The sequence below is a fragment of the Strigops habroptila genome, chromosome 1 (assembly GCF_004027225.2).
Source record: "Strigops habroptila isolate Jane chromosome 1, bStrHab1.2.pri, whole genome shotgun sequence".
Taxonomy (NCBI): domain Eukaryota; kingdom Metazoa; phylum Chordata; class Aves; order Psittaciformes; family Psittacidae; genus Strigops; species Strigops habroptila.
The window spans coordinates 19,987,359-20,004,255 of record NC_044277.2 but is presented as its reverse complement, the minus strand read 5'-3'; the positions used below and the strand labels follow the sequence as shown (position 1 = coordinate 20,004,255).

Here is a 16,897-nt window from a genome sequence, read left to right as displayed (position 1 = left end):
ATCTAATTCTGTAGGTGGTGAAAGTTCTTGACATCATTAAGATGAGAATAGATTTAGAATGGAGAGATGTCTGATTTAAGATAGCTCATCTATCCTTTATTGACAGTAGAAGGTGCATGCATGATGTTAGGTATCTTTTTGAGGTAGTATTGATGTTTGAATACCTAAATCACCTTATAAGTGAGATTTATTATCTTTTCAGGATTTATGGTATTTCAGATCCAATACATAACTATATGGCATTAATATTTTCAAATGTTACTATGTTGTCTTTTTTCCCCTTATAAAATTATAATGTGAACCTTATTCAGAGAAACAATGTCATAAAACCTCTCTCTGAATTCCTTGTTTAGTTTATCTCTTGAGACTATGAAAAAGTAATGCAGTCTACGTTGTTTCATTTGATTTATAGAGTTCATGCTACTGAGAATATTTAAGATTTCTTCTTGTATGTTGTTTTCTACCTTCTCTATTATCCTTATCTTTGGGTATGAATAACTCACATTTTCCTTATTCTTACTGCCTTTGCCTAGCATGTATTCTATAGAGAGTACATTATATATAACATGTTATATAATTGAAAAATCATATGTATTGCTTCTGTCTTCCCTGTATTTTCCTTGTCCTAGTTAGTCCTCTGCTTATACTTTTGAGGAAAAATGTCAGCATCTGTCCAGTATACAGCTGCGATTTTGTGTGCATGGATTTACAGTTTAAGATAAAGAACTCACCTTCAACTAGTAGGGAATTACCTCACTAAAAAAAATTCAGAAGTGTGGAACAGGTTCCATATCTGCAGGAAGATGTTGCTAAACACTATTAAAGAAGATTAAGGAAAGTGGATTTTATTGGTACCTCAATGCAGTCAAATAGCCTTTCACTCTGAATCTTCTTTTAACAAACATTTCTGCTCTTAACTATTCTGTGATCTACTCTTCCTCTTTTATCTGTGTCCTCAGAATTGCAGAGTTTGAATGGCATCAGGGAAACATCTTCCCTGAGAGTTAGATGCATTATGTCATTCTTCAGGTCTAACCACATCCAGACTAGTGCCATATATTTATGGAACATACAGACTCCATGGAACATTTCTATATTAAAGTCTTCACGTTTTAAGATTATGCCTATTTGATTTGCTATTGCATATCTTATTTTGTGAAAAATCCAGAAATGAGGCTTTCCAAATCTGGAAGTCTTGGAAATTTCTGAGACCATGTATACAGTGAAATATCTTCACTTTTAAGGAGAAGAGAAAACTCAACTCAAGAAAAGCCTTGAGGAAAATAAGAGTAATTAACTTACATCTATTTGTCCTATGTTGCTTCCAGAATTTCAGATGGGCATGTTTGCATTTCTTTAAAAAGCTTAAATTCCTAAATACTTCTTTTTAATAAGTCACATTACTTATATTGAGAAGTTCTGCATCAATGCATGACAAAATAGATGATACTTTTTTGCTTTATTCAGACTTGCAGTAAAATACCTGATTTTCATTTACTTCATAATATTATTCATTGAGAGTCTCGTTTGTTTCTAAATCTCTGTATAATAAACTTATACATACCACTATTGTACATCAAGATGAACAATTGAACCGAATAAATGCTAGTTCTACTACCAAGCAATAACTATGCAAATTAAGACTGCTTATTGACATGATGTAAATTTAATAGAATTTTCTTCCATTATTTTTTTCTCAGATTTGAATGTATTTGTATCAACAAAGATCTATTTTGGAGGATTACAAGCTACACAGCCAGACAATTTTCAAACTATGGTTTGGGATTTATGGCATGGCTTCTGAATCAGGAAGAGATTGATTCACATAAATGCTATTGTGTCTATATTAATCAGTGTATTAGGACTTTCTTCTTATCATTATTAATTGAAAGAAATTGGTGCATTACCGTACTGATACTTCTACTAATTCATTAATATTTGCAATAATTAATGCAAACATATTATGCCATTTATCTCAAGAGATGAGATATCAGCTGATATCAGGTATCCATAGTAAGAAGACATCTATTATCTTTTATTTTCCTCTCTGACTGCTATTATAATTATTCTGATATATTTCACTAGTAAAAACTTAAAAGTGAGAAATATTTGTAATTAAAAATTCTTTTTGTTTGCCACTTTTATGTGTAATTTTTTTTTTATAAATACTTTGTCTGAGGAGTTTCAGAAATTTTTTTTAAGTATTGGTACATGTGACTGATATTCAGCCAAATACTAGTCATTTGGTTCTAAAATATTCAAAGGGAGCTTCCCAGTTACTCAGTTGTGTCTGTGCTGATCCCCAATGATGCTATTAGAATGCTTTGCATTACCATACCAGGCATAATCCTAATTTGGAAATGTGATTCCAACATCCTTTGAAAATTTCTTGAGAAGGATCTATCTTAATGCAGTACATGTCTCAAAGCTATGCATTCTTATGGATATTAAAAATAATAAATGAAGGATAAGGTGGTCATGATAAAGACTTTCTAATAACTGTTTTTGACATAGGAGTGCTTACTTCAGGGCTATAGATATGTAATGGAAAACATTTTCAGAAAATTTTAAGTACTTTAGATGGATTTTGGTGGTAATTATGATTTATTTATTTAACAGTTATATCAGTTATAGCTACACTATATTAATTCGAGCTGAATACACCGGGGAGAAGTAGCTCTTTGTATTTGCTTATTTGTATTTCATCCTATGGATTCATTGTCCTTGCCCTGTAAAAAGATATTTATGCAATATTACTTTTGTTTAACATGTGAATACTTAACATCCTTTGTCAGAACTGTCAGCAGCTATGCTTTCATATTACTTATCTCGTATATATACATATATATACTTACTCGTATATAGCACTTAGGTGTGTGCATTCTGTAATCAAATCTAATTGCCTAAAACTGCGTTCTAAATATGTGTGTTACAAGCTGCTTGTGTTTACAATGAAGTTTTGCTGCAGTTTTGGCATTTGATGGTAGATGAATGTTATAATCTGCCAGATATAGAATAAAATTGTTTAACTATAGAACACAGTGGTTATCAGATGTAGTTTAGTGTTGACTCGTTTCATTTAATTGACTTACATTGCTTATTCTAATTTTTCATTTTTAATGGTATCTTGATATTGACTGTAAAATGTGGATAAAATTATAGGATATTGTTGTGGTGTATGAACTTTTTTAGAATTCTGAATCTAGCATCTGCAGTGTTAATGAATTATGAACAAGTTGAAATTAGATCAGGGCTTAAAGTTATATATTTTTTTTTTATTCCTGATGATTTTTGGAAAAAAATGCATTTGTTCTGTTAGTGATGGTAGCTTCACAGTTCTTTGTAATTATTACTACTTTTCAAGATGAATTCTTCCTATTCTGCTACAAATAGATTTTCAGTACAGAGAATGACACTGTCCCTCAGATGTTCTCCATGTCTGAAATGGCAGTGTGGTTTTGAATGTGAGGTAATAAAGTAAGTAAAGAGATAGTTCCTTTGGCATTTAACTTGCATGCATTTGCAGTAACTTAACTTAGACTTCTGTGAGATGAGAATGTCATTTGGTTCCGAAAAAGTATCTATTCTGAAAAAGTATCTGCTGAATTGACCATGTGAGTTAATAGCTATATATTCTCTTTTCTCACGTTCTGTATTTTGGTCTTAATAATATTGCCATTGGTGGAGTGTTACAATAATGCAATCCTTTCCAGAGTGTGTTATGTGGATTCTGAAATTCCTGAGCTTGTATATCCTTTTGAAACAAAACAAAACAAAACAAAACAAAACAAAACAAGTTTTCCATTTTGAACATGTGACGTTTGGTTTAGCATAAATTACAATAATTTAAGAATTGAAAAATCTAATAGAGTTCTCATTGGTGACATTGAAGTGAATGTTCAATACTTGAAAAAGAATTCTTGTGTTCAAGTAGATAACATTCCAAAAAGTTGAATAGTCATGAACAAAAGTGTTTATGCTAGTTAACATACCTTTTACTATCCAGCTTTTTCTTCAGCTTCATTGCAAGGATTGACTTTGCTGTCAGTTATAACTTTTATTGTTTCCTCAGCTCCTATACTAACCCTATCTTTACTGCTCTTTTTCAACAACAGTAATTTAACCACTTCTTCCTCAGCTTTCTTTTTTCCTTCTGGTGTCTGTGTTATTTTTTTCCCCATTTACTAACTCTGGTCTGCAGACTTATCTCTACACCAACTTTTGGCCCTTTCCCTCAGTGTCAGTTTTAACCTTCTGAATACATCCTCTCACGCCCATCTCCTTTGTCTATGTCTGTACATTACACGATGTGATCACAGAAGAAGCGGAATCATCACGGAGAAGAAACTCAGGTCTGTCTCTTCTACTGCTTTTCTCTGTGTTATTTTTTTCATTTTACCTTTCCTATAGATTTTATCACAGCTCATCTCACATACTTTTCACTCTCTTTCCCCTCAGAATATTTAAATACTGGCAAACTGTAAGAACTGAAGTTTAATATACATATGAAATTTTTACTACCTATAAACTATGTACTCTACAAAAACTGTTAAAAGGTAACAGATGATGTGTGCTATGCCAGAAGACTTTAAAATGATTCAATTTCTACCATATCAGTTCTTATTTCCCATCTCCATGATCTGTAAAGTAGCCTTTAAGCTTCAAACTAGCACCTGAAAACAATCTATAATTTGTTTTATCTTTGCATTTTAAAACTGCTACAAAAATTATGGAAACTGATACAACTAGTTATTTTTCATCTTGGGAGGATATAATTTGAGAACCAAATAATTTTAGTAAGTTAAATTTCATGCTCTGGAATTTCAAACTTAGCTTCACTGAATAAAAACTAGTTTGATTAGAAGTAGAGTTGTTAATTATCAGAAGTTATTCTCTCATGCCAAAAGTTGTAAAACATAAGGTTATGATAACAAGAGAGAGTGTGAAGTCAAAACATTGAAGGAGCTTTAACTTAGCTCTATTGATCATAGCTTTTCTTTCATATTGTGCATTACTTGTGGTTTCATTTTACATATGGAATTTTAATCTGCCATTTTATTGAATTTCCCATGTACACTATATTACTGGCAGAGAACATGTCTAGCTAGCTATCCTAGCTCTGAAAATGCAGTAGTTGTTCACATTTCCCTGCTTTTTCAGTTGTGGTATGCCAGAACAACAACGAATTTCCCCATATTTAAGTTAATGAAATTCACCTATAGAATTTAAATTTTACAGTTACTGTGTCAAAGCTCTAATTAATTTCCTGTGCCTCTGCTATTTTCCAACTAATCCCAACAAATTACAGAAGCCACTTGGATGTCATTTAGCTTCTGAAATCTGAAGCAGTTTTGGGGTCCACTAATTTGGGTGGTATTTAGTCAAACATTTTTGTCTTTTCTCTACTGTGGCTGACTTCTCAGAACTCAGTCTTACCCTTGGTGCTACTCTTGTCCTAATCAGAGTCAAAGACCATCTTTATGAATTTTGCAAATGTTACTTGCTGTGATTTTCATATTAAATGATCTCAAGCTAGAAATCAAATTACAGGAGGGAAAAAAGTTGAGTATGGATAGAAAAGACAAGTGGTAGTGTGATCTGAATTCCATCTTCTGCAAATCACCACTATTAGAAATTAATTTGTGCTTTAGAAAGACTGCGTTTATATACGTTTACTTGCTTTGTGCTCACGATCCCTTCCAAGTTCCTGATTTTGAATCTCTTTTATTAGAAAAATAAAATTATTGGATTGGCTGACCCATTTCCTATATGTTCATAGTAAAAGGAAAGGAAAGTTTTGAACCTTTTTCTTCAAGAACCTTCCTCTGAGTTATAGATTGAGTCAAATATTGAATCAAAATATTCAATATCAGCCCTTCTGATTCTTGGAGTTGGACGAAATCAGATCTTAAAATGATATCTAGTGTCTCAGAAAAACATGTTTTTATCACCTGTGTTTCTTGAACATATGTAAGAAAGCAGTGCCTGTGTATTATTAGCTTTTTTTTTGACTTTCCAATTCAGATGGACTCTTGCAAAACACTGTTTAGCTCACCAACAGTGTTAAATAAATGTATTAAGCACTGATAAATTTAACTGTCTAGCATAGAAATGCAAAAGCATGATCAGCAGTGCAGTTGCAGAAGTTATTATTACTGTCCTTAAACTCAGGAGCAGTTAGTTTATTTTGTGCAAATAACATAGTTTCAGATGTACATTTGAAATGCAAAAATGAGAAAATGTTATTCCCTGAAAAATATCTAGGCTATTTTTCAATTGAAAAGTCCTGTGAGAGGTCATGCAAAGCTTATGCTCTGTATTTCAAGCAAAAAAGCAAGTTAGAAAGTTAACAAATAATAATAATTTTATTTTTTTTTTTTTTTAGCTGAAAGCAGTAGAGCTCGATAGCATCCTTAATGACTAAACCCCATTTTCCTTGGGTGAAGGAGGAGCTTTGCAATTCAGTTTTCACGACTTGTTTCTAAAATTGTATTTCAGAAATAATTTAATATGTTTCGTAGGATTTAAGTATTGTGAAAACTGTTAGGGAGACGTATGCCTGTTCACCTCCCTATGTATTCAGTATGAGCAAGGGAAGTAAGCCTCTACCTGCCAAAGAACCTTAGTGATGAAGCAGACATCTTTCTTTTCAATCAGTAAGATGTTTCAGACTAGCCAGTTACCGTTGTGCCAGCAATTGCTTGCAAATAATACTTACTGTGGTCTTCAAACATGAGAGATACCGAAAACATTCTTCAGCCTTGCAAAATTAATCTAGGCCTAGATGTGAGATTACGCAAGTAACTATGCCTCAAAATCGATCACCAAAACTATGGAAAGGCTGATCCATGGTAGTTTAAAGGCTGTCAGTGTATATGTAGCAGAAAAAGTGTTGGCTAATTAATTTTAGGTTTACTCTAGTATGAGAAAGGATGAGTAGCAATGCCCAGTCATTGCTGTTTTTTAAGGAGGCAGGCAGAAGTTAGAAGATAGAGTAGTGGGGACAGCTCCACTTCTACAGGGCCATAAAAGGCAGGGAAATAGAGGTGTCAGTTCTTTTCTGCAACATCTGGAGCAAAATTCTCATATTAAGAGAATATGAAGCATTGATTAGAGATTTTGTTAACTTTGAGAATAAAATTGAAATGGACAAGGACTTTGAAATACGGGTTGTTTTGTTTAGGTTTTTTTCCTGTATTTTATAATTTTTATGGAAAATTATGTTTCTTTGTAATAACATGATTGCTAGGGGTGAAGCCTACAAAAACTAAAACCCTATTAAAGATGAATGACCAAATTGGAAAAGCTTATAGCCCTGGACAGTGAAGGGCCAAACCATAGAAAGGTCTGGCAAATAAACTGTTGGAGAAAGCAAGGGCAAGAAATTTGTGTGACTGAGAGATCAACTGCAGTAGAAGACAAAAAGCACACTTATTTGGATTTGTTCTTATCTTACAGTATCATGAGAGGTTTTTCAAGCCTTCCAAGCATGAATGTACTATGATATACTTTCCCTTTATAAACAGAACATGACATCCCTCTATTTTTGAGTTATTATTATAGTCAGTGTTCAGTGACACACTTTACTTTAAAGACCAGGATGGTGTTTTGTTTTGTTTCCATCTGTCTTATGTTAAAAAGAAATTTCTGGATGGAATTTGTAACATTTTAGCACAATTTTGATTAAATGACTTGTACATCTCTGAAGGATTCTGTGATATTTAGTTTGACAGGTGTGTTTAAAATCTGATGTCTTAAACTGCGACTGAGACATTTAAAGAGTCTAAATCTGCAGTTAGTCAACAAAAAGCAAAGGGATAGGTAAACTCTAAATTCAGTTTAAAGGTCCGTAGCATGCTAATAGAGTAACATAATGGATAGATTTTTAATCTGTAAAGGTTTGCTAGTTAAATTTGTAATTGAGTCTTACATATGGGTGCATATACCACTGTTGTTTTTGTATTCTTTGGTTAAATCTTTGACCATATTTCTGTTTATTGTTAATGAAGATGTCTTGCATTCTTAGGATGGCTGAAGAATCTCTATTAATAGCTGTTTGCTTTTCTGGAAGCAGAGCCATAGTTATCATCAAGTGTTTGTGCCTATGTTTTGAAGTGGCTATATCAGAATGTGAAATATCCTGTGGTTATACTGTGGAGTATACCAGTGGTAGGAACTCTTGAGGAGTTTGCATGCTTGGCAGACAGGATGTTAGAGAGCTTAACAATAAGACTGTGCTCAGGCTTTCATGAAGAGAATGCAGAGTTTATAGCATGGCTGATCTGAATGGATTTTTCTGAGTAGAGAATGTAAGGGCCCACTGACTCCTCAGGTATTTTTCTTTAACATTTTTAAAATACTATTGCATATCATTCATATAGGGAGGATGTGCCAGAATTTTTTTGAGAACTGAAATGGAGTGTTTTAGCTAATATTCATCTTACTGCTTCTTTTTCTTCATTTTTCCATGTGAGTGTTCAGTATTTTTCAAAGGTCACCAAAATATATGTACACTGTTGTATTAGGCAGCAAAGACAAGCATCGCAGAGTACCCTGCAAAAATCACTTTGTAAAAGGATCCAGACACCATAGAAAAAAGGTGGTCATAGCCCTAATAATTACTTCAATAAACATGCAAAATAGAACTTCTGAGTTTGCTTCAGTAGACCTTTGTCATTTACCAGCTGCACTGATCTGCCTCTAGTGATGACGACCTGAGCTGACCCTGTCAATTTATGAACCTGTGATTCTAGAGATTCTTTGACTTTCTAGCTTAGATCAACAAGCAGTGCCATGTATTCTGCAAATAATCCAAAGTAACATGGTTAACATGTTTAAACATTGTGATAAAAATTTATTTAATTGGTGAGAAATGCCCCCTGGGTTTCAGTCTTTGTTTAGTGTGTCAAGTTTGAAGCCAAGATGAAAAAAACCCAACAAAACCATCAAGCAATTCTCAAATAGAAAACAGAAATGCAAAGGCATGCTCCCCCACTAGGAAGCTGGCTAACTGAAATTGTCTTCATTCTAGCATTCCCTTTTAAGGACAGTGTATTGACGCTTCAATCTCACTGAAACAGTAATATAAAACCACTTAAACAACCTTCTATTTTTTCTCTTGTTCCACATTTCTGTAGGTTTCTTTTCATTCAGGCTGTGATGTGTATCACAGACTTCTTGGAAAGACTTTGCTTGCTTTAACGATAACTTTTGTGTTTGACACACATTGAACATAAAGCCCTGTAGCAAGATTCAGCAGCCATTTTTATCACACATCACCTGATATTTTGCTAGACCTGTAGCAGTTAGGCAGTTGTATTTTTCACACTGTAGACAGCCAGAATGACAAAATTTAGAGCTGATTCCTTAGAGGAGAATTGAAATTCAATGGCTCTGGAAATAGGAGGAAATGTAATCCTTTGAGCACAAGACCTTTAACTGACAAGTTTTGATGTTCAGAGTACATACGTTTAGATTTTGGTTTTAGGATGTATTCTTATAAATAGTATTTCAAGAGAAATCTCAAGTAAGAAATTTGGCTATCATTTTTAAAAGTACTTACCAAAAGTTACGGTCCCTTGTATATATTTGATTTTTAAAATAAAATGTTATTTAATAATATTCACTACTTTGAAAAATCAATTTTCAATAAAGATCTTAAGCGAATTTATCCATTCTATAAATACAATTTATTTAATTTAATTTCTAGTTACATTGCTGATTTTAAAACCCTGGGAGGAAGGCTATTAAGCCCAGCACCTACCTCGCAGTTGTAACCTTAAGTCTCCCTCTTCTTCTCCCAAGGAAGGGAGTAATTTTTTATTAACTTCACACTTCCCCATCAGTATCCCGTGTCTAGGGAGAAGTCTGCTATCCTGATTCTTCTGTGGAAATGTTATTCTGTTTGGACATATTTGGAGATTGTCAAGTTCTGCTTCCAGGGACTTGGGGTTCTTGCTTCATGGGACTTCTTGCAGCTTGGTGGGTGAAGCCTGCTGGGGTGCTTTGGCTGTGGCACCTCCAGGTTCCCAACTGAACAGCAGAGCTCACTGAGTTAAGGCATTTCCAAGAAAATAGAGCTGATCAAGGCCATTTTAGATCAGTTTTGGTTATTGTTAAGTCTGCTCTTGTATGAGTCTCTTGATTAGAATTCTTTTCTGTTCATTTTATCTTCCAGACACATGTTAGATTGTTAGATACCTATTAGATGTATTAGCACCTGTTAGAAAGACTAGATCATTACAAGACCCTGGGAACATGGCTCTGTCTACTATTTTATAACGTGTCAGTGGTCATTATAATAACAATGTCAACTGTGATGGTGGAAGAAGGTTTTAAGAGAGGATCTTTCAGCATTTCAATTTTTCTATCCCTATAGTTCATCTCTATATGTCATCAATATGCTTCAATATATCTGTATTCTGAGTAAGCTGGAAACATACAGTTATTTTGTCTAATATACAGAAATGGCCTCTTCAGGAACCTCCTTAGTAAGGTTTCATGGGATACAGTCCTAGAGGGCAGGGGGGCCCAAGACTGCTGGTTGGTATTCAAGGATCACCTGCTACGTGCTCAAGAGTGTTGCATCCCGACTAGAAGAAAGTGCAGTAGGAGGGCCAGGAGACCTCCATGGATGGACAAGGAGCTGCTGAGGAAACTTAGAGGGAAAAAAGAAGCTTATAGAAGGTGGAAGCGAGGACAGGCGGCCTGGGAAGAATACAGGAACATTGCCCGAGAAGCTAGGGACCAGGTTAGGAAAGCTAAGGCCCAGCTAGAATTAAGTTTGGCAAGGGATGTAAAAGATAACAGGAAAGGATTCTATAGATATGTAGCAAATAAAAGACAGGCTAGGGACAATGTAGGCCCTCTCCAGAAGCTATCAGGAGAACTGGCTACCATGGATTTGGAGAAGGCTGAGGTTCTTAATGACTTCTTTGCCTCAGTCTTCACCAGCAAATGCTCTGACCACACAACCCAAGTCTTGGAAAGCAAATGCAGGGACTGTGAGAACGAAGACCTTAGGCCCACTGTAGGAGAGGATCAGGTTCGAGACCATCTTAAGAACCTGAACGTGCACAAGTCCATGGGACCTGATGAAATCCATCCACGGGTCCTGAAGGAGCTGGCGAATGAAGTTGCTAAGCCACTGTCCATCATATTCGAAAAATCCTGGCAGTCAGGTGAAGTTCCCGATGACTGGAAGAAGGGTAATATAACCCCCATTTTCAAGAAGGGGAAGGTGGAAGACCCGGGGAACTACAGACCAGTCAGCCTCACCTCTGTGCCTGGCAAAATCTTGGAACAGTTTCTCCTGGAAAACATGCTAAGGCACATGAAAAACAACGAGGTGGTTGGTGACAGCCAACATGGCTTCACTAAGGGGAAATCCTGCCTGACCAATTTGGTGGCCTTCTATGATGGAGCCACGGAACTGATGGACAGCGGCAGAGCAGTTGATGTCATCTACCTGGACTTGTGCAAAGCATTCGACACTGTCCCACATGACATCCTTGTCTCTAAATTGGAGAGACATCAATTTGATAGATGGACCACTCGGTGGATAAAAAACTGGCTCGATGGCCGCACGCAAAGAGTTGTGGTAAATGGCTCGATGTCCAGTTGGAAACCTGTAACGAGTGGTGTCCCTCAGGGATCGGTGTTGGGACCGGTCCTGTTCAACATCTTTGTCGGTGACATGGACAGTGGGATTGAGTGCGCCCTCAGCAAGTTTGCCGACGACACCAAGCTGTGTGCTTCGGTTGATACGCTGGAGGGAAGGGATGCCATCCAGAGGGACCTTGACACGCTTGTGAGGTGGGCCGATGCCAACCTTATGAAGTTTAACCAAGGCAAGTGCAAGGTCCTACATCTGGGTCGGGGCAACCCCAGGCACTGCTACAGGCTGGGCAGAGAAGAGATTCAGCGCAGCCCTGCAGAAAAGGACTTGGGGGTGTTGGTTGACGAGAAGCTTAACATGAGCCGGCAGTGTGCGCTTGCAGCCCAGAAATCCAACCGTATCCTGGGCTGCATCAAAAGAAGCGTGGCCAGCAGGTCGAAGGAGGTGATCCTGCCCCTCTACTCTGCTCTTGTGAGACCCCACTTGGAGTACTGCGTACAGTTCTGGTGTCCTCAACATAAAAAGGACATGGAGCTGTTGGAGCGAGTCCAGAGGAGGGCCACGAGGATGATAAGAGGGCTGGAGCACCTCCCATATGAAGACAGGCTGAGAAAGTTGGGGCTGTTCAGCCTGGAGAAGAGAAGGCTGCGTGGTGACCTCATAGCAGCCTTCCAGTATCTGAAGGGGGTCTACAAGGATGCTGGGGAGGGACTCTTCCTTAGGGACTGTAGTGGTAGGACAAGGGGTAATGGGTTCAAACTTAAACAGAGGAAGTTTAGATTAGATATAAGGAAGAAGTTCTTTACAGTGAGGGTGGTGAAGCACTGGAATGGGTTGCCCAGGGAGGTTGTGGATGCTCCATCCCTGGCGGTGTTCAAGGCCAGGTTGGACAGAGCCTTGAGCCACATGGTTTAGGGCAAGGTGTCCCTGCCCATGGCAGGGGGGTTGGAACTAGATGATCTTAAGGTCCTTTCCAACCCTTACGATTCTATGATTCTATGATTCTAAATGTCTCATTGATGAAAGCATCATTTTTTTTTCTTCCAAATTGTTTATTTCTGAAAAAACTTTACTTCTTAAATTGAGATAATTACACCAGAGGATACAGTATATGCTTTTCTCTTTGTAATTCAAGTGATGTAGAAAAATACTGACTAATGTGATGATGCTGAAGAAATCATGTAAATAGAAATAGATAAACATTTTTAGGAATGACTAGTGACTGCCATTTTATAGTAGTCAGTTTGAGACATTTTGAAATCATCTCATAGTGATTTATTGGATTTCAGCATTTTCAAGACATTGAGGCTCTTTATAGCTTTTTTGATTTGAGCACCTAATAAGTGGGGGAGCCAAAAGCATTAATTACTTCAGTATCAGCATTCTGAACCTGCTCTGAATTTTTTTAGCCAAATACCTGCTGTGGCCAATAGCTGCTGTGAAGATCTTTGCTGTTGAGAATTCAGCATTGTATTATTTGGTCAATGGGAAATACCAGTATTGTTCAGTTCTGCTGCTTCCCACACAAGTGAGATCTTTCTCAATTCAATCTACTGTTATTTCTAGTATGTCTTCAGACAGCTCTTCATGATACATCTGAAACCTTAGTTTGGAGAGTAAGATCCACTGTGCTGACCATTCTTGTAAAAATCTAAAGGACTTATTTATTGTAGAGATTTGCAATAAATGTCACAGTACTTCAATTACACTTTAAAAATTCAAGAATCTAATAGAATTTTATGCTTCCTAATACTATGGTATTCTTTTCTGTAAGTCAATTTGGAAATGTTTTTCTATATACTCTTTAAATATGGAGCTAGAACAAGTGAAAGTTTGACAGGTTTCAAATTTTCTTTATTTTGACAATGTCTTTATTTAAAGACTCATGGTTGAAAGGCATCCAGACATATGGATGAATGGACTTCTAAGAATTTTAAAAATGAATTATCCTATATAGTATTAGGTTTCTGTGTTAAGATAATAAAGATTTATTTTCCCCATTCAATTGAAATAACTTTAAAATGTCGTCATTGTGTATGAGCTCTAACTCAAGGTATTTTAATGAGTCTTACTTCACTTTCATTTATTTTGCATTGCATTGAATCAGTGGTATTGCTATCAAATTGCTTTCTGCTTTATAAATTAATGAGGCAATAGAAGACAGTTTGTATTGTAGCTTTTATAGTGGTGACAGCATTTTAAAAAAGTAACAAGTGAATGCTTCAAAAGCAAACACAACCATCACTCTCTTTCTGCTGTTTTCCCACCAATATCCACAACCCACATAGACAATATAGGCCAGGCTACTGAAAGGCCAGAGCAGAAGAATACAAAAGGCTTTATTTATAAACTCTGTAAAATATGGGGCAGAAAAGGTTGGGGAATGGTAGAGGTATCAAGAAGCCACTTCGTATCCACTGATAGGCTTATGACTTGCCATATCTGTTTCCCATTAATTTGCATAACAATTCAACAACAATTTGCATAAGAATTGCCAGCAGAACAACCTTGATTCCACACAGGATGGGATGCCAGATCCTATCAAAGTGTGGTATGTTATTTATGCTCTCTGCAGAAGCATGTTTTTCTTTCTTATGCCTCTACCTTGCCCCAGTATGATTTCTCTTTGACTTCATCTTCTGCTTTGATTAACATCTACAAAATGGTATTTCCTTAAAATATAACAGCTCTGTGTACTACAAAGTAGATTATAATTTCAGAACAACCCTCAACAACCAATAAATCTGGAAAAATATTTAATTCTAATAATTCATGCTATTTTTGGTTTGTAGCTTGGAGGTTGTTGCTCCATATTCAGGGAATCATTTTAATTTAATTTAATATAATTTAGACTTACAGTAAGAAAAAGAAACAGAGTCTATTTAAAAGTTAATGTATTTCTAATTAAAGTAAATTTCATTTGACTTAAAATTCTTTCACATTAATTACCAATCTTGGATTTCAGAGTGCAGTATTTATGGGCTGCCAAACTATTTGATAGGGATCCAATGTATTTTCATTTCTTTGTGACAGAGGAATGCCCCGAGCCATTTACAACCTTTGATATGCATTCAGAATATTTGTTGGCAACAGTCAGCTGGATTTATGTACATGAGCTGGGTTCTGAGTATTGCTCTTAGTGTCTTTTGTTCTTCACCATTTTTTAATTCTAAGACAAGATACAGTAATATCATTATTAAACCTTTTGACCTGTAGAAGCTATGAGAACTGATTAAACCAATGAAGATTTAAAGTAATTACTGAAAACCATTGAGACATTCAATTTTTATGCTTGAACCATTAGACTGCAATTTGTGTGTGCACTGCATAAAACATACAGCACAAGGGAGTTTCTTTACTTTTATTTTTGTGTCATCCTATTCAAGGAAACTGTAACGTAACTATGTCTGACACCTGCCTTGCTCTCTTTTGTGTTGAGTGTGTTAATGATTCTGGAAGTGCTCAAAATACCCATGGGTTCCCTCCAGTAATTCTTCACTAACGGTGCACAAATGTATACATTAGCATGCAGTGAATATGCCTCTGGATATAAAGCACCATACTTGGTTGGTTGACTAAACTCATCAAATTAAATTAATTTGGTGGGTTTTATTCATTTTTCCTTTTTAGTTCATGATTTATATTACTTTTATTATTATTTCTGCATTTTCTCTCTCCCCTTTTTGTTTTACATATCGCTTTCATTTGTTTATAGAAGAAAAGAAAGCAGATCCAGAGAATGGGGATACAGGTAGGGTGACATTAAAAATATTTTTATGTTTTTGCCCTTAAGTTCTTTGATCTAGTATGTTTAAGCAAATGTGTACTATAGAGTTGGATCACAATTTTGATGTATTTGGGGAATTTCAAAAGGGACAATACTAAATGGAAACTGAGAAAGGGCTTTCCCAAATGTATTTCCTTTTTTTTTCAAGGGAGTCAAATTAGGGTGAGAAATGGGAAGAGACCAGAATCAGCTAAAGAAGGCTCTTGCACAGCTTGACTGCTGTTCTGTTCTCTCCACTCCAGGCAGCATATGCTCACTTGCACTCTGCCTTTTTACTCTCTATTACAGATTTCTGACTTTCAAAATCTCAGTGTTTCTATAGTCCACTCATCACTAGTTTTCCCCCATGCCTGAGCTGCTGTGCCTCTGAAATTTTTATCCCTGTTGTCCATGCCTATCCAAAACTAAATCTGCACTAATATTTTATTTACTCCACTCTACTGCCAAACCCCAGATTTTCCTTTTACTCTCTGTCTCCCAGACGCCCCACTGTACGGCAGACTCCTTCTCCAAATACACCACCATCGCCAGCATCTATAAGAGCTAGAACAGTTTAATAATTCCCACTGGAAAAAACAACAAAAGAAAGAATGAAAGCCCCTTAAAATTCTTAGCATGAAACATTTAGATTGTAGCATCTGCAGTCTTCTCTTCTGATTTGCTCCTGCAGCTTCCAGGCTCCCTTTTTGTCTATCTTGAGCTATTTCCGTATCTCTTGATACAGAATATCCTGTAGTTAAAGTTTTACTTATACTTTCTTATCAACTGGTTACATTTCCATAGACAAAACCAAAGGTTAAAGTCAAATTCATGTGGCCTAAGGCTTAACCTATTTCAGTCACTAGTGCTAAGTTATGGCACAAATCAGTCCGTCACTGCCATCCTTGCGGATCTGAGGGCAGGTTACAGGGTTGCTGTGCACAGTACTCGGGCACCTTCCTCTGACACTTCAGGACTGTAGTTGTGCTGCTTTCCTTCAGCACACTCTCTTCTAAAGATATGGTGAACGGCTCATATTGAAAGAGCAGCTAGTTATTTGTCAGGAAAGAATTTCCCTGTGCTGATGAAAACCCCACTGAGCTAACCTTCAGGCCATGGGTTTTTTAATGTTAGAGAGTTGTTCAAAATAAGCAAAACTCCCAAGATGTTGCCTACAGTGCAATGATCCCAGTTGTGTTTGGTGAGCAACACCAGACTTTGTTATTCCATCAGTCTTTCTTAATTTTTTGTGTTCCTATGGCTGAAGTTTGAATGTCTCATTGGATATTTCTGCTAGAGGCACAGCTACTGTCTAGAAGCAAAATTCTGGAAGAAAGTTAAGGCAAGAGTGTACAAATTAACTCACTTTTGCCTGGCCAAAATTTGGTTGCATACACTTTGGTACATTGTGGCACTACATGGAAGTGTATCAGAAGTAGCTTTATTTTTTCTAGCGTCTCTATAGTCCTGAAAATGTGTTGTGCTGGGCTCTAGCTAAGGACTTCAATAACACA

General features: G+C 36.2%; 1 protein-coding gene across 18 annotated transcripts in view; it reads left to right on the top strand.

Moving 5' to 3' along the window:
* Window positions 1-16,897, top strand: part of RIMS2 (regulating synaptic membrane exocytosis 2) — a 451,752-nt gene that overhangs the window by 342,634 nt on the left and 92,221 nt on the right. For 7 of the 18 annotated variants that reach the window (XM_030495280.1, XM_030495383.1, XM_030495345.1 and 4 more), the window contains one exon: window positions 15,333-15,368. The exons of 5 other annotated variants lie outside the window; for them this stretch is intronic. In XM_030495280.1, coding sequence (XP_030351140.1) covers window positions 15,333-15,368 — 36 coding nt within the window. Of the gene's footprint in view, window positions 1-4,319; window positions 4,353-15,332; window positions 15,369-16,897 lie in introns of all 18 variants that reach the window. 6 more of the 18 variants (XM_030495413.1, XM_030495289.1, XM_030495434.1 and 3 more) reach the window with 2 other exon arrangements.